The 18,412-nt window shown below is 48.0% G+C and overlaps 1 protein-coding gene across 8 annotated transcripts in view; it reads left to right on the forward strand.

Moving 5' to 3' along the window:
- Window positions 1-489: 489 nt before the first annotated feature.
- WHRN (whirlin) overlaps window positions 490-18,412 on the forward strand; it is a 94,136-nt gene continuing 76,213 nt past the window's right edge. For all 8 annotated transcript variants that reach the window (XM_019633417.1, XM_019633416.1, XM_019633418.1 and 5 more), the window contains exon 1: window positions 490-2,691. In XM_019633417.1, the coding sequence (XP_019488962.1) occupies window positions 2,074-2,691 (618 nt within the window). In that variant the 5' untranslated portion in view covers window positions 490-2,073. The remainder of the gene's footprint in view (window positions 2,692-18,412) is intronic.

Genomic DNA, 18,412 nt, shown 5'->3' on the forward strand with positions numbered 1-18,412 from the left:
AAATGTTGAATGAAGACTGATCAAATAAAGTAAATGAATGAATAAATACTGCAGCCTTCTGGGTCCAGCTCAAACCCACTTTTTTCAGGGACACTCCATATCTCCCTCCCCCAGATAGAACTCAGATGGTTCTGCAATGGCAATTCCAGAATATTTTTTAGGGAAAATATAGTTTTCCCTAGTAAAATAGCTTAGGAGAGGCAATTTGGGTTGGAGGGCAAGTGTGTGGTGTGTCTGTGTTTGCGGGGGCTGGGGGGGGGCACTGGGGGGGGGCAGTAGTGCCCCTTAGAAAGCCACCTTTGAATAAAAGCAGAGGCTTTCACTTAGGTTGTATTTAGGGGAGTAGGACAGGAGGTGAGAGGCTCTGTGCCACGCCTTGGAGTATTTTCCCATTTTGTCTTGGATGGGAAAGCATAGAATATTTTTCCCCAGCCCATTTCATATATATATATTTTTAATTTTGAGATAATTGTAGATTCACATGCAGGCGTAAGAAATTATAATACAGACATCCCCTGTACGCTTCACCCAGTTTCCCCCCCCAATGCTGACAAGTTCACAACCTGAACATCGACATTGATACAATTCATCCACCTTATTCAGATTTTACCAGTTTTATACGTATGCATTTGTGTATGTGTGTGTGCATGCATGCGTGTGTGCTGTGCACCCTTGACTTTTCTGAAAGCGGCTTTCTCGCCTACTGGAGACGGAGCAGGGGGCCATTCTGAACTATTCCTACACCAGAGTTGGCTCCCGCAGGCATCAGTACATGCAAATATCTTGAATACAGTCGGTGCCCAACAATCGTCTACATAAACACTTGGACTTGTATGTCAGTGCGTGCAAGAGAGGAGAGCAACGTTTTAAAGTAGAAAACGGAGCCTGAAGCATTGACTATTTTAGAGGCAAAAAGTTGGCTATTTTCCTCCACAATTTTGAATTAGCTCGCTGGCTAATTTCTCCAAAGCATCCTGGTGCACAAGCTTCGATCGCGGAAGAGCAGTTTTTGAGGTTCACCCCCTATTCTGGAAGGGGCTCGCAGCGCCCCCAGAGCTCCTCCCACCCCTACCCCCACTTTCACCCCTTTCTTCCCTGGGGCTGGACTGTTTCACCCCGTCTCTAGGCAACTGCCAGGCGCCAGGCGGGACGTCATTTCCTGAAGAGCCCGCGGGAGAGGGGGTGAGAGAGGGGGGAGGGGCAAGGGGCGGGGCCGAGGCTGGGCAGGCGGCGGCGACGGCGTCGGAACTCGCTGGAAGATCGGCCCCGGGCGGCTCAACAGTTCGCAAAGTCCGGGCTCGCGGCCGCGCGGCTCCGTCTGCGCCCGGGCGGTGCAGGGGCGCGGGGGTCCCCGGGCTGCTGCATCCCGGGGCTGCCCTGGACATGCCCCGCACCCCCTGCCGGACGTCCGCGCGGCTCCACCGGCTGCGGTTCGTGGGGCTCTGGGATTAGAGCGCCCCCCACCCCAACTTATGACTTTGGGGTCCCCCAGCCCGAAAGGAACGGGCGGCCTGGCTGGGGGAGCCCCAGGCATGGTGTGACGGGGCGGTCAGCTTTGCTGCGTCCCCCACTCCAGCCACCCGTCGTCTCTGTGCCCTGCAGAATGTAGCTGTTCTCTGTTCGTCCCCCACCCCGGACTCTAGCCGCAGTCTCCGCGACCTCCGGGCTCCAGCCGCCAACTCCTTGTCACCCCGGATCCCGTCGCCGTCTCCGTCTTGCCCGGACTCCAGTCGCCGTCTCCGTGTCCTCTGGATTCCAGCCGCCGTCTCTGCGCCCCGCGGACTCCAGTTTCTCGACCCCTACCGTCTTCGCGCGCTGGGGACTTGAGCAGCCTGTCTCCGCGATACCCCAAGAATTTGGACCCTGTTTCTACGCCCCCAAACCCAGACTCCAGCCGCCGTCTCTGCGTCTCTAGGGATCCAGCCCCTGCCTCAGCGCCCTCCGCTCCGCCCTCAAACCCAGACTCCAGCCACGGTCTCCGCTCTCCCCGGGATTCAGCTGTCGCCCTGGTGCCGGCGAGTGCCGCCGCTGCCCCACCGCGCGCCCGGAGTCCGCCCGGGCCTCGGCGGGGAGATGAACGCGCAGCTGGACGGTCTGTCGGTGAGCTCGTCCTCTACCGGCTCGCTGGGCTCGGCGGCCGGGGCAGGCAGCGGAGGGGGCGCGGGACTGCGATTGCTGTCTGCCAACGTGCGCCAGCTGCACCAGGCGCTGACGGCGCTGCTGAGCGAGGCGGAGCGGGAGCAGTTCACGCACTGCCTGAACGCTTACCACGCGCGCCGCAACGTCTTCGACCTGGTGAGCACCCTGCGTGTGCTGCTGGACAGCCCTGTCAAGCGGCGCCTGCTGCCCATGCTGCGTCTGGTCATCCCGCGCTCTGACCAGCTGCTCTTCGACCAGTACACGGCGGAGGGCCTCTACCTGCCGGCCACCGCCCCCTACAGGCAACCGGTCTGGGGCGGCCCCGACGGCGCGGGGCTGGGGGAGGTGCGCCTGGTGAGCCTAAGACGCGCCAAGGCCCACGAGGGCTTGGGCTTCAGCATCCGCGGGGGCTCGGAGCATGGCGTGGGCATCTATGTGTCGCTGGTGGAACCAGGCTCTCTGGCTGAGAAGGAAGGGCTGCGAGTGGGGGACCAGATTCTGCGTGTCAACGACAAATCCCTGTCCCGGGTGACCCACGCTGAGGCCGTCAAGGTAGGGCCCTGGTTTGAAGATGCATTCAAGGCAGAGTGGCGCAGCTACTTATGGTGGCAGTCGCTGCATGCTGTGTGTCCTTAGGCAAATCATATGACCTTTCTGAGCTCCATTTCCTAAAACTGTTTCTGTAAAACAGGAGCATCTAGTTTATTGAGCAAATAGATGCTAGGCACTGGGGATATAGTGATGGCCAAAGCAGACATGGACCCTGCCTTTTTTTGGGCATAAAGGCTAGTAATGTGTGGGAGACAGACATTATCAAACACTTGGGCAAATGTATGATCACAAAGTACAAAGGTGGCTGTGGATTCTTATGAGCACTAAAAAAGATAAGGTTTCTGCTTGGCATATGGTTAGTAATCAGTGGGTGTCCTCTGCTTCTGCTGTTGTTATTCTCATTATTATGTAGGTTTTTGCCCCTGAAAGAAAGTTTTGTTAGCTCCAAGTGGCCCGAGGAGGCTATTGTGGTCATCCACAGAGCTCTGGCCCTACCCTGCTGTTTATGGACCACGCTGTGTATCCCACGACAAGTCACTTGTCCTCTCAGAACCTCTTGTTCTCTACTTGGAGAATGGGGCAGCAGGACCAGATAAGTGTCCCTAACCTTGTTGGAAATGAGGCCCCTGCCTAAATGTCGAAAACAAACCCCCCGTTTCCTTGAGAGTAGTTGCACTTTTTGTGTGTGTTAATTGACAAAAATAACCTTATGACAACAAGCTCCTAGGGATTTAACTGTGCTGTTTAAAGGAATGTGCGTGTTTGCTAATCTCACGCCCAGGGCTATTGCAAACCAGTTGGAATATGAGATGAATAGTGTTGGTCTAAGTGTGGATTCAAGGTTCCCTTGCAGACACACACACACACACACACACACACACACACACACACACACACACGAAACCTTTGTGTTCAAGAAATGAAGAGTTTTGGGGAAAAGGAACAGTGCTTCTGCAGGGAAAATGCTTCCTAGGGTTTGGGCCTGCCCGTGACCCAGCTTCTCACCACCCTACCCCTTGCCCTTGCCTCTCCGGTCCTCTTCAGCGCAGGTGTTTTGAACTCCATTCGAGGGCCTTCTGGCGGCTGGGAAATGCTTAGGCAGCAGAGGTCCAGGGCTGCTTCCTGTTTGCTGTTCAGTAATTTGTGGCCAGGTGTGTCTTGGGCCCACTTCCTGACTGTTCTCCTGGGACATGACCATCCCATCTATGACCTTGGTTTCCCTTATTTGCTTCCCAGCCCAACTGCCCCTGGGGGAAGGCCCCTGAGGATTTTGGAAACGTATTTGCTGTTTCTGTTAAAAGGCTTATTCGGTTTATTGATGGGAAGGGGGAAAGCTGCAGTGGACAAAGGTCCTTGTGGGTCTCTATACACCCATCCTCCCCTCTGTCTCTTCCTACCCACATCAGCCTTTTCCCTTTAGCTGACAGTCCATATATTTATAAAGAAATAATCCATTAGCCTTTGTCCCTAAAAGGTCTGGAGTTCCCAAATGATAAATTTACACTTGAAAGATACTTGAACCAAGTGTTCATTTATAAATGGGATTCAATTTTAGTGGCCATTTAGAAAACAAACAAACAAACAAAAAGACTTAGGTAACTTAATCATCGCAAGGTGATAGACTTTGAGAAGGCCTCAGGTAACCTGGACACTTAAAACACAGACTCTCCCTTCAAATTGCACCCCACACTCAGTCATGCCTATAAGGCTGGAGCTGCTTGGCTGAGAGTTTCCGTTCAGCCCTCCCGCATTTCGTGGATAACGCTCTGCACCTTCTATCTGAACCTCCCTGAACTACACTGAGGTGCTGTTACCTCTGTGACTCACAGCAGCACCAGGTCTTATTTACTCTTGTTGCTTCCAGAGTAAAACCTAAATTCTCCATGGCATGGTTTTTAAAGCCCCAGAACTAATCCTTGCCAGAGGGAGAGGTTGATAGGAGCAGAAACTGTCCTTGGATGTGTATGTGCTGGGCAGCCCCTTTTGTCCCTGTCACTTTTCCTCCAGAGGCGTCTGCTAAGGCAGAATGAGATCCTGCTTCAGGGGTGCCCCTCATCCAGCCAACATCAGACACATAACCTACCCAGAATGCATCCCTTTTGACCCTTCAGAAGCAACAGGCAAAATGAGTGCTGCTTTGTCACCTTAACTCCAGGTAGAAAGGGGGACAGACTTTCCGTGGGTGGAATTTAAAACGGAGAAGGCGGAACCTGTCTCCGTAGCCTCCACTAGCGCCTCTGGGTTGCAGGATGGGCAGGCCGTCTCAGGGACAGTAGAGAAGAACACCTGGAGCTGTTGACACAGTTCCACAAAATTAAGGATGTCCAGTCCCTTAACTGAAAGCCCAAAGAGGCCTGACTTCTCTACCAGGTACAGACTGCCCTTAACCAGAATTTCCACTCCCAGCGCCCCCTTTTTTTTTTCTCTCCCAGCCCCTCTATAAACCACAGTGCTCTAGGGTACAGTGTCAGGGGTTTTAAGGTGCAGGTACATTCCTATTCACTGAACTTCAGACTTCATTGCAATGTCACCAGTTTTTCTGCTTATATCCTTTTCTGTTCCACGACACCACATTGCATTTAGTAGAAGACATGTTTTCTTTTCTTCAATTTTATTTATTTATAGTCATCCTTCTGTATACATGGGGGATTGGATCTAGGACACACACTCCCCACACACACACACACACAGACACTCTTAGGCTGTGTGCAATATTATATTAGTAATATCAGTTTCAGGTGTACAATATAGTGGTAGGGTATTTTTGTACCTTGCAATGTGGTCACACCACTAATTCTAGTAATCATGTCACCTTGGAAACTTATCACAATATTATAGACTATGTATTCCCCTTCCCCATTTTTCACCCATTCCCCACACCCTCCCTTTGGGTAACCATTCCTTTGGTCTCTGTTTCTATGAGTCTGTTTTTTTAACTGTGAGTTCTGCATCTGAGGATTCGGAGGGCTGACTGTTTTTTTTTGTTGTTTATTTATTTTGCTTCCTCCCCCAGCTTTATTGAGGTATACCTGAAAAATAAAAATTAGATATATTTAAGGTGTACATGTAATGATTTTACATACCTACACATTGTAAGATGATTACCATAATCAAGCTAATTAACATATCCATCACCTCCTGTAGTTATTTTATTTTTGTGCTCAGAACACTTAAGATGTACTCCCTTAGCAAATTTCCAAGTATATAATACAGAATTGTTCACTGTTGTCACCGTGCTGTGCCTTAGAACTTATTCATCCAACAACTGAAAGTTTGTGCCCTTTGACCAGCATTGCCCCACGTCCTGCAGCCCCCACCCCTGACCACCAACATTCTATTTTCTGGTTCTGTGAGTTCGACTTTTTCAGATTCCACATATAAGCGAGATCTTGTCTTTATGTGTTTGGCTTATTTCATTTAGTATAATGCCACCCAGGTTTATCCATGCTGTCACAAATGGCAGGATTTCCTTTTTTATGGCTGGATAATATTCGTGTGTGTGCGCGCGCGTGCATGCCACACTTACTTGCTCCATTTATCTGTCAATAGACAGGTTGTTTTCATGTTTTTGCTATTAAGGAGATGTTTTCAATCTTAAAATCTTTATTTTTCGGGCCGACTGAGGGCGTGTTGGTTAAGAGCTGGCTTGGGACGCCAGCTCTGAGCAGCAGGGCTCCGGTTCGAATCCCACATATGGGCCAGTGACACTGCCCTCTACAGCTAAGATGGTGAACAACAGCTCAACCTGGAGCTGGGCTGCCGTGAGTCGCCTGCGACTGTGTAGGTTGCAGTGGGGCTGGCCAGCAGCTGGTGTGAGCTTTCGTGAGCTGCCGTGAACCACTGTGAGCAGCCGTTCAATGGCCGGCAAGCGACTGCCTCACCCGGGAAGAGTGCAATGATAATACCAACATGGGCCAGTAAAGTGACGTCCTCCACAACTAGACTGAAGAACAAAAGGACAGCAACTTGTCTGTTCCCCTTCCCTGATTCCCCAATAAAAATCTTTAAAAAACAAAACAAAAACAAAAAAAACTTTATTTTTCTTCTGCAAGTAGAAAGAGGGGGGGAAAGATCTTTCGAGCTTCCCAAAGGAGAGAGAAATTGTGTGTGTGTGTAATAAAAAGAAAATTAAATTTTAGGCATCAAGTTACTTAACAGTTTATGAGTCAGAGAGGTTCGCCCCCTCCCAGTCAGTGAATGGAGTACATTGGATACACAGTGTTTGCACTTCTCTCTCTAACAAGTCAAGTATCCTTTGTTACTCAGAGCAGTTCAGTGAGGATTTTATCCTCTGTCCAGTGGGAACCTTAGCCCTCCCTTGAAGCCTGTTTGCTAAATCAGCAGTGTCAGGTCCAGATAAGGCAAGCCAGTTACTATTTGCAATTATGTTGAAACGTTTGATTTTTGAAAACTCTGTCTTGAATGAAGAGGAGCCAAACCAACAGTAATAAAAAATGAGCACTTTCAAAGGTTTTCAGCCAAAAATGCTTGATAAATTGGCTAAGGAGTCCACAGACCAGGGAAGCTGCATTGGGTGCTGCCACACGCTTGCTGTGTGACCTTGGGCCCATCACGGACCCTCTTCGTGTCCTAGGATGGGTGGGCAAGGGGCTGCCCCTTCCAGCTTAGACAGCCTGATTCGCTTGGTAAGTGCTGTGCAGCATGCATTTAGAATGTCTAATGTGTTTTCTTGTTCTTTTAGAATTGCTTTCGTTTAAGGCAGAGTAAGGAAAGTTGGCTAAGAACTGGGAGATGAGAATCTTGGCACTCTGTGTAGCCTCCTACTAAATCAGGAAATTGATGGGTTACACACTGTACTGACGAGAACTTGACTGCTTAATGTCCCTCGACCCAGGAACACCAACCCTGATGCTATTCCAGAGGAAATGAGAAAACGACAATAGGATTGTGGCATGCCCAGCACTGCCATGGGAGCACTCAAAATGAAACTCACTTGCCCGCTTGCTTTTTGAGTCCCTGATTCTGCTGGTAGCAGGTAGCAGAATGTGGGGTATTTAGGTGCTGCTGGGATGTGCTTATGTATGTGTGTGTTTCATCTCGATAAATATGAAATGGCTTCATTATAGCCTCTGCACCCCCCTGGGTACATCCAAGGTGCAGGTTAGAATCTGAAACATTCCAAAAGTTAAAAACGGTGGCCAGCCTTTTTTCCTTAGCGGTATCACACCCTCTCTTCCTTTGCATAATAACCTTGGAAGAATCTGTCCCTATTAATACAAACGATTGTATTTGGCCTGGCATGTTCTAAATGACACATTGGTGATTTTCCCATTGTACATGGCTAGCTGAAGCCATTACAAATGATTACCATTTCCAGCTTTCTATCTGAAAAGCAGCTTCTCCCTCTGGTGTCATTCTTGTATTCCAATTTAGAAACCAGGGGTAATGTGTTCATGTGTATGTACAGACTTTCCTGGGCCCTGCACTCTTTCTTGGGTCCTGTGGGTCCTGCCAGCAGTGACAGGTTGAAAGCTCACTATTAATAAACCCTTTCTTGAGTAGATGTTGGGTGCTGAATCCAGAGGGTGATGCAATACATTGAGAGGGTCCATTTCTTTAGTTTAGTCTTGTCTATTTGGATCAAGCTGATCCTCAAGGTTTTAGAAAATGATGGTACCTGTGCAGGACAAAAATCCTTTCCATTGGTTATTTACTGTTCAAGTCAAAGAAGCATTTTGTAAGGTGGAAGGGAATGCCTTTGTTTTTTTAAGAATTGATATTTTTGTAGTAGAAGATTCCTGCCTCCCGACTTGAAGCTGGGCATGAAAGAGATACAGAATCCCTCCAGTACTAGCTTCTGGTTTTTCTGTCGTCCCCACCCCCCTTCCGACAAACCCAGCGTTGTTTATTACCTGCCATGGAGTCATCATTTGGATGGAGCTGCAAAGATAAGTATGATTCTTTAACCCCCAACCAATTGGATTTTGTGTGTGCCGCCGCTTCCCACCCCCGCCTGCCTTCAGCCACACAGCACACAGCCTGTACGCACTTGTCAAGTGCACGCAGCCCCTCACATGCCTGTTTGTTCATGCTCGCAGCACATGTGCATCTCCTCCGAGCCATCATCCCCCCTCTGCCCTGCAAAGGGCTTTCCATGGAGGCAGACGTCCATGGGGGATTAGACCCCAGCTGGCTTTTCAGCAAGGTCCTTTGATGACCTGTGAGTCCACTGCTCAGGGACCCCAGACTAGTTAGTACCCAGCAAGGACCAGAGACTCTGATTAGAGGGAATGGCGTTGAAATGACTGGAGATAGATGGAGGCTGAAATGCAACATTTTCAAAACCCATCCTTTTCTATTTTTTTTTTTCAAACCACCCCCCAACCCCACCCCAAGCAAGAAGCTGATGTTAACATTAAGCTCCTGTGGACTTCTAATTGTGCTCCAGGGTGAGGGCTGCATTTTAGATTCCTGGGCTGCAGATGTTTCCATTTTACTTTTATAGCATGGCAGGTGGAAAGGGCGTAAGGAGCAGGAATCAGACTCTCCGTTTGTTTCCCGGGCACCCCTGGCGCCAGCTGCAGGAGGCAGCACTGTGAGGCCAGGGCACGTGTGTTTGAACTTTGCTTTCCTGGAACTCTGTTGTGAAGAGAGGAGGCTGACGTTAGTGAGTGCCTACTATGTGCCAGTTGCTTTCTCCCTCCCAGGGGAAACAGGGAGGTGAGGAGGCTCGTGCTCAGAGAGGTGAAATGGACTAGCCCGGGTCCACCACTGGGATTAGGAACCAGGTGGCCCTTCTGCCTTACCCTCCTGTGGGAACCCAGCCCTAGGGTGATGGAGCCAGTCTCCTGGAAGACAATGCCAGCTCCCTGCTGGAAGGCAGGCAGGCGTCACCTTTTGTGCCTGATATCTTGGGGCCTTTTAAGAACCATCCAAAGGCTTCATTTTACTAAGTGGGGAGTCTGATGCCCACACATCAAGGGAAAGTGGCATGTGATAGCCTGTGGTCACGCAGAACCATTTAACCACAGGTGCTCTGAGCAGCACTTACCACAGCCAGGCTCGAGGCTGGGACTTGGAAGTCAGAGATGAATGGTACGTGCCCCTGCCCTCGGAGAGCTATGGGGGGAGAGGGGGGAGGCAGGACATGGGCCCACTCATAGCCACAGGTCACCCTGTGTTTTAAGTGCTGTGACTTCTGCATACCTCTGCCGCCCTACCTCCCTCTTCAAAGCAGCACCCCTCACCCCCCCACCCCTCCACCCCCTTACCCTGCTTCAGTTTCCTTCAGTGCACTTGTCTAGAAGGATGTTTCACTATGTTTATTATCTGCCTTCCCCACTGCAGATGGGCTCTGAGAACTGAGATTTGATCTGCATTGCTCACCCACATACCCCAGCACCTCCACAGTGCTGGGCACATAGTAGGCGCTTTAATCAATAAAGACATAATTGCTGAATGAATAGAATGATCTTGCTCCCAATGCAGTGCTGGTGAGTTCAGGATGCCCTAGTTCCTGAGTGTGATATCTGGAGAAAGTCCGTGTGTTGCAACATAGTGGGTGCCGGATAGGAAACTGAGGAATGCCATAGGCTCTAGTATATACTTTACCATGAAGCTGGCTGTGTGGCTGTGGGCACAACACGTGACATTTCTAAACCTCAGTCTTTGGGACTGTGAAATGGGCATAGCCGCCTCCCACCTGCCTCCTTCCTGGGATGGCTGTGGCGATCAAATGACTTAATAGGTGTAAAAAAACGTGGTAAATAGGAAACCTTCTACTACTACAGCTGACCCTTGAACAACGTGGATTTGAACTGCGCAAGTCCACTTATACATAGATTTTTTTCAGTTGACCCATGAAGTTTAAACCCGTGTTGTTCCAGAGTCAACTGGTGGTTGGGATTCAAGTATGGGGAGGTCCAACTTAAGTTATACTTAGATTTTTAACTGCACCTGCGTCGGCACCCCTATCCCGCCCCGTGGTGTTTAACGGTCAACTGGATTTTAATGAAAGGCCATTAAAAATATGTGCACGGTGCCTGGGTGGGCAACAGCTTTTCTCATCCTCTACAGCCGAGCTCTACCTTATGAGGCAGGCCTCTTTGGTTATTTCAATTTGTCACTTTGCTCTTAATTTGAAAGCCACATTTCCAGAAGTGGGTTATTTACCAAGCCTGACTGTGCCTGTGATTCCAAAATAGAATTATTTATTCTATTTTGAAGCAATCCGTGAACCAAGTTTGGGTGAGGTACGTCTTCTGACTTTTTGTTTTAAAAAGCAACAACAACAATACTGTTCAGATTTCAAGAAGCCCCAGCATTTCAGGTGAAGGCCAAGTTCCTACTAATCACTCTATGGAGAACGCATGAATGGGTTTATTTTTTATTTTTTTCCAGTCCCAGCCCCCTTTGAGAATTTGGGTTTCCTCTGGTAAATTGGCTGTGGTTTTGCTTCAGCTGGCAGCCAGTTTCGTAGTTACGTTTCCTCTCTACCTGAGTTTTCATGATATCAGCATCCTCTCAACTTTGAATGGAAAGCAAATATATCAGCCTCCATAAACAAGTCCCAAGATGTCCTCTGCTGGATTCTGAAGCTGCAGGCTACAGGGAGGAACATAGGGAAGTGACATCAAAAGGGATATTTCCAAATACCTCGGTGTTGGGGCCTTGGAAGTAGCGATTCACAAATGCAACTTGCCTGAACCTTAACAAGACCCCAGGCAAGTCTTAACCACCCTGGGGTCTGGGAAGCACTGTCTTCCTTTAGAACCCTCTCCTCCTTCCCCATTTATCACATAGACTTGACCAGAGAAGCAGACCCACTCTGCCCCTGTCCTTAGCTGTTTTGGAGTAGGATTCCAGATGTGCAAGGACAGCTGATATATTGGAAAACCAAAGAAAGGGAGGAGGTCTGTATCCAAGAGGTTAGTGATGGTTTTTAGAGATGGAGCTGGGATCATCTGACAGTGTACGTACTTGGCTGTGACCTTGACCCTTTGCCCCACTGTGACTCAGACTCCCTTACCCTTGATTCTGCCTCATAGCCCTCACCAACGGCCCTTGTTTTCATTGTACATCCAAAGTTGAAAAAAATATGGCCGTGCAAGTGCCACTGCAAGCGTTGTAATGAAAAATGTTTTCGACTGCATTCGCTTGGCTTTGAAAATCTTCTGTTGTGTCTGCTTAGTTGAAAAAAAAAAATGTGGGAAGGCAAGACAGATCCATGGCCCAGAGGCCAGTGTGTGACAGCATTATCCCCGACGGGCTGCTTCCTCACCCTTGTTTCCGGCTTCCTTCCCTGATGGGCTGGCTCCCCAGGGGCCCTTGATGAGGAGGGAGAGGAGAAGGCCATTTCCAGGACCCAGTAAAGTAAGTAACGCAGGTGGAAGTAGTGATTGACAACATGGGCATCTGCACTTAAGAAAAGCCATGTAGTTTGTTTGAACCACATCTGAAACGGTGTGCTATCCTTCATTAAGAGGTTCCTGATTAAAAAAAGAGTGGTCCAGCTTTCAGAAAGTACCCTCCGTGTAGGTAGGGAAGTCCTGAGGAGGGGGCGGTGCTTCGGCCATTTCCATCCTCCGAGGATGAGGGTGTGATGTCCTTTGTTCTGTCTGGACCCAGCGTGACCTTTATCCTTTTCTCCATCTCTTTCCTTTTGCCTCCCTCCTCTTTCTCCTTGGGGACCCCAAACCTTTCCCAGACTTCTCCCAACTCTCCTAATCCTCTCCTGCTTCCAAGAGTCCTTCCAATCCTGAGATGTAAGCCTACTGGGAAGGTCAAGATGTTCAGATGGCCCTCAGATTCCTTCCTCACCGCCCCCAAGTGTCTGTATCTTCACCCGTCCTCTCGCCGTTACTGTCTCTGAGCAGGATCTGTGCCTCCTTTGAGTGTCTTTATTTCTTTATTTCTCTTTTCAACTCTTGTCCAGCCTTAGGAACAGTCTTTGTTTTCACTGGAAGTCCTGGTTCACGGCTGACCCTCTGACGGCACTCTCCCCTCACCCTCCAGCTGTGGACATTTCCCAAGTTGGTAGCCTTGACCTGCTCCTCTTCTCTGTGGCCTCCCCGCTGGGATAGGTGAGGTTAGACCCTCCAGGCTGGACCCCTCCCCAGCACTTCTCAGACCTCACTTGCCCCTCTTCACTATCGCCACTTCCAACTCCAGTGGCCCTCCTCCCTGTCTCTTTGTCTCCCTTCTTGCTCACCTGCCCACTAGTCCATTCAGCATCCCGGTGGCAGGGCTAACTTTCTAAATTTGTGTCTGATCAAACCATGCCATGCCTAGTGCTTTGCACTGGAGCTCGGGGCCTGCAGGGCAGAGGGTGAGCCCCTTAACCTGACGTGCGGGCTGCCCATAACCTGATCTCTGTTAACCCACAGACTGTCCTTTTCTGTCCACACTTGGCCAGACCAGCAACACAGCGTCCTCTGAAACAAGGCTTTATTCTCTGCACCTGTAGATACCTAGAACCCCTGCGGGGCCCAACCCCCGTGCACCCTGCCACATCATACCCACAGATGGGGGCAGCTGGAATCCTCCTCTTCCCCTCAGCTCCCTCAGCGTGGTGGCCTGCTTCATTCTGTCATGACGCAGGTAATATATGTCCTCATGTTTTCTTGGGTTACTCCCGGGATGATGATAACCTTTGTACTGAGGGCTTACAATGAGCCAGACATCGTTTTCAGTGCACTCTGTGTATAATTAAACCTCTCAACCGCCCTGTCAGGTTTGAGGTAGGTACCACTTCTATCGCTTCATTTTGCAAAATTGCAAAGAGTTTGTCACGTGCCTGTTGTCACAAAGATGGAAAGTGGCAGAGGTTTTGTTGACTTGAGGAAATGTGTCTCTCACCCCAGCAGCAGAGAGAGGTGACATCTCACAGTGCTAGCGCCTGGGCCCTAGAGCCAGATGCTCCCAGGGTTCGAAGTCCTGCTCTGCCACTTGGACCCTGTGGTGCCTTAAACAAACTTCTTAACCTCTCTGATTCTCATACTCCTCTTCAATAAAATTATAAGGACAGTAATAGTCAAATGACAGGCAAGTTACTTTGAATTTCTCCATCTGTAAAATGGGGATACTGGTGGCCATATGGGGAACATGTTAAAGCACTGGGTCCATCTATTAACCTGAACATTGACTGATCACCACTCTTTCCAAACCACTGTGTTGGGGTCTGTTTTCCTACCGGACGATGCCCTTCCTAGTATAAAATGCATAACATACAAGATGCTTGCAAGCTTATGATACTGAGCACGCTGATAAATGTGGACACCAGAAGCTCAGTTAGGGCTTCTTGTGACTCCCCCCACCAACTCCTCACAGCCCCTGGGGAGGAGAAACTGAGCATCGGGAAGGAGGAGTGAGCGGCCGCCTGCGCACAGGTGCGAGGTGGCAAGGCCAGGATTTGAACTCGGGTCTTCCTGACTCCAGAGTGTGTGTTCATTGCCACTGCTCTCGACTGTTTCTCACCGAAAAACAGGCCGGAGCCGGGGTTCAGTACATGTACGTGTCTTCCCTGATTCTTTTCCTTATGGAAGTGGCTTTTTGCAGCCATTTGACAGGAAGAGTCACGAGGCACCAGATAACCCAGGCCACGCGGCTGCCCCGCCCTTTCCTGGGAAAGCACTTGATTGACTGAACTTTAGGTGCAGAGGCGGCACGGGGCACTTGTTGCCTTTTTTTTTTTCTCTCCTTCTCTCTCTCAACCTCTTTCATCATGCCCTGACCTTTGTCAGGATTTTATTTTGTACATTGTCTGTGGAAACTCCCTGAATAGGTAACTGTGACCTCAATTCAACCCTCATTGGGATAAACACGATACTTATGAAATCATCTCATTGGATGGTGGAGTCTGAACCTGTCTGCGCTGTCTGCCGTGTGGGCAGGATGAGGACAGGGTCTCCTGGGCCTTCTGTAAAGGGCCGGTGGTTGTCGTCCCATCACAGACTAGATTAATAAAGGGCTATTTTTGCCTGGGTCATAGGAAACATGAGGAGTAGAGGAGTCAGCCTGAACTTTAAAAAAAAGTGTGTGTGTGTGTGTGTGTGTGTGTGTGTGTGTGTGTGTGTGTGTGTTTAACTGACCTAAGAAATATGAGTTCCATTTGGAAAACTTAGAAACCTCAGAAAAACACAAAGGAAAAAACCCCCAAAATCATTGATAATCTTCTCCAATCAGAAATGGTCACTTTTGACAATTTGTTTCCTGTCTTTCCAATCCCCTGTGTGTCTGTGCGTATAAATTTGTGTTGGGACTTTTCTGCAAAACTGCTATGGTAAACATAGTAATGAAGCCTGCTTCTTTCATCAAACTGTGTATCATGACTATTTTCCCACTTTGATAAGTGTTTTTAGAACATGATTTTTAATGATTATGTAATGTATCCTAGCAAAGAGGTACATGATTCCTTTAAGTAATTTCTTCCTGTTGGATGGCGTGTTTTTTAAAACATTATCCATATTGCTGCTTTAAACATCCTTGCACATTAATCTTTAAGTACATCTCTAATTATTCCTTGGGCTGTCTTTCTACAGGTGGCATTGGCTCAGGGGATAGATGGGTTTTTAAGGCTTTGGTAACTTGCCAAATTGCTCTTGGGGAAGAGTTTGTATTTTTACAGTCTCTGCTACCAACATTAGCAGTGTATGAGATACCTCATTTTTCCTCAGCCTTGCCAACACTGGATATTATATTTCTTTTCCATTTTTTGCCAATCTGATAGACAAAAAAAGGATCCTATTTTAATTTGCATAATTTAAATAGGGAAGTTGAGCTCCTTTGCAAGTTTATTGTTTGTATAGCTGTATATACTATATATAATATATAAAATATATAGCATGTGTAATATTGTATGTATATTATATACATGGATAATGTATAGCATAGCTATAATGTATTCATTTATGTTTGGTGTCTAACTTACTGATGTCCTATGCCCATTTAATCACAAGCGTTTTACATTTCCATGTCATAAGTCTGTCTTTTTGTTTGTCATATATGCTGAGTATTTGTTAGGAGATGGTTGATTCATCCCCCTTGAATTCAGATTCTTCAGTCTGAGGGTGAGTTAAATTGGAAGCCTCTCCCCTTGTTAACTAAGAATGCGTAAGTGATGAGAGGCAGGAATGAAAAGAAAGAGTCGATGGGGAGAAACACCCCATCCGTGTATCCACTCATGGACCGAGAAAATGATATTGATATGAACAAATTTTCCTGATGGATGGTTGGGCTATCGACATTGATTCTAGACAACAAAACATTCCATTGCAAACCCATCAAGGCGTATCTTGAGTGATTCTATTTATGACTCTTAGAATCTTGTTGGTTTTTCCCTCAAGAAAAAAAGAATAAAGAGACGGAATTTAAAGAACATTTGTGAAGGAATTTACTTAAATTATAAGAGACCGAAAGCCAGGCTTACTGGATAATTGACGAATTGCATTAAAAGGGAATCAATATCTTTCTGGAATCTTCTGTGTTCTCATGAGTTGTTTTGCAAAGGGACGGTCACTCTGTCAGTATCTTGCAAATGTCTCGTACCATCATCCCCAAGGACAATGTTATGTCTCTCTCTCTCTGATCGTTCGTGTTTTTCCTTGTAGCACAGCCTTAACTCACGAAGACATGTAAAAGCAAAGATACTGGAGAGCTGGGGCTTTAAAATGTCAGGTCCCTGTTCCAGCCGCTACGATCCTGGCGTTGCCAGCAGTGGAGCAAAGGTTCCCTTCAGTATCTTCACTCTGAGAAGGTCAAATTCATAAAGAAAAGAGAGTGGAGGGAATGAACAGTTGGTTTTATTAAAATCTATTTTGTAAGGCCCAGATTCAAGGCAAATTTAAACAGCATTAAAGAAAACTGAAAAGGGGAAGAGAAGATACTGATAGTCCCACAGCCCTAACCAGTCATCATTTCTCTGCCGTCTCCCCTGGCCTCTATCCCTGTGCACTCACGTTTCCTCAGTGGGTTAGTCACCTGCTTCTGTTCATCTTTGCTTCGTACGTATGTTGTTGTGTTGTTTCATGATTCTCCTGTTGAGCTGCATTTCAGGGAAGGGGTCTTGGATGGGCCCACACAGCAGCTCTGCAGTCCGGTTGATTTTCTCCGGGCTGTAGTAGCTTAAGGTGGTGAAGTGGCTACAAAGAGCCAGAGCATGTGGGCCACATCGTGGCACAGCTTTGCCCCAGATCCTGGCCCCTGATGGGCACACAGATGTCAGGGACACCACAAGGAAACCACCGTACTTTGAGATAGAGTGAGTTCTTACCAACACCGTGACCTGCTTATGTCAACATTGCAGAAGAATAGAGACCAACAACATTTGGACGTTTGTTTAAGGGAATGTTATAAATGACGTACGTTCTCAGCAGCAGCACAGGATTTCTGGGGAGTGGAGGGCGAGAGGTAGGATGAGAAAGCAGAGTTGTTGCCCAAGAGTCTGTGAAAAGCATCTCTCTGCCTCCAACTCCTTGTACAAGGCATCTGATTCTTGAGAAGTACTTTAGCATTCATTCATCCACTTGGCAATTATTTTATTAAGCACCTCTTTTGTGATTGGTGTGATTTAACACCCTCTTTCAAAGCTCCATATCATATTTTCCTATTGTTAATATATTTATAATATTCCTTCCTACTTCAAAAATAATTGAGTGACTTAGCCTAAAAAGCAAGTCATGAAAAAGGCAGAGAGATCAGAAACCATGTTGGAAAGAGTGTACATGTGCGTGTGCATGTGTGTGTATGTGTGTGTTGCCTTTAATAGGAATAGTGTTTTATATTTAAGTGGAATTGTGAGCTTCCTAGCAACTAAGGCAAAAAGGGAAATTAATACATTATTAGATTGTACCAGAGAACTCACTGGTACCTCAAAAGAGGTAAAATTCCTCATTGGTGTTCAGTTTCAAGAGGAAGGCAGTCAATTTCAGGAGGAAGGCAATTTCAACTGCATTTCTTCATTGTCTCTCATTTTATGTGGAATCACCTACGATCTCCTGTCTTTCATATTTACTGATACATCTGTGTCCAAACCAGAAGAATCTCCTGCCTTCTCTATCTATTAAGAAAGAAGTAAGTAATTACTTGTATAAGTATGTTGAGGTATGTTCTTTCAGGGACAGGGAGCAGCGCGTGCAAATAGCTTGGAGCACTTGATACTGTAAGAAAGGCCAGGTGACGGGGGCAGGAAATGATGCTGGCCAGGAAGCAGGGCCAGCCGCGCAGGCCTGAGATGCCCTGCGAGGAGTTTGCATTTCCCATCAGAAGCAGTGGGAGAATTGCGGGTAGGGAAGGGACAAGGGTCCACTTGCATTTTAAAAGGATGCACTGCCTGCCCCCACAGAGGCTGCTTTTAGAGACTGGGGTTGGAGGCTGGGAAGTTGTTGTAGTTAGTGGTCTCTGCAAGAGGTAATTAACACAGATAAAAACGTGGTGCAGAGGGGAAAGAACTGTGAAGACAGAGGGCTAATTAGTGCTTTACTTTCTCATGACATTAAAATATGCCACTGGGACAGAGTTCACATCACCAATTTCTGTCTTCCCTCAAAGTGGGGCCGAAGGAGGTTTTCTCCAGCCTGTGTGTGTTAATAGCTGCACTCGGAACCAGCTCAGGGTTCAGGAGGCCAGGGTCTCTCGCTTGTTTACAGCCTATAAATCACATGTGCCCTCTTTAGACCCTCTCCTTGTTCATCTCGTGAGTCCAAGACATAGGATTGGCCCTGTGTCATCTGAACCCCCTTGAACTGCTGGTGAAAGAGGCACG

Source organism: Hipposideros armiger, unplaced genomic scaffold, assembly GCF_001890085.2.
Source record: "Hipposideros armiger isolate ML-2016 unplaced genomic scaffold, ASM189008v1 scaffold_1306, whole genome shotgun sequence".
Taxonomy (NCBI): domain Eukaryota; kingdom Metazoa; phylum Chordata; class Mammalia; order Chiroptera; family Hipposideridae; genus Hipposideros; species Hipposideros armiger.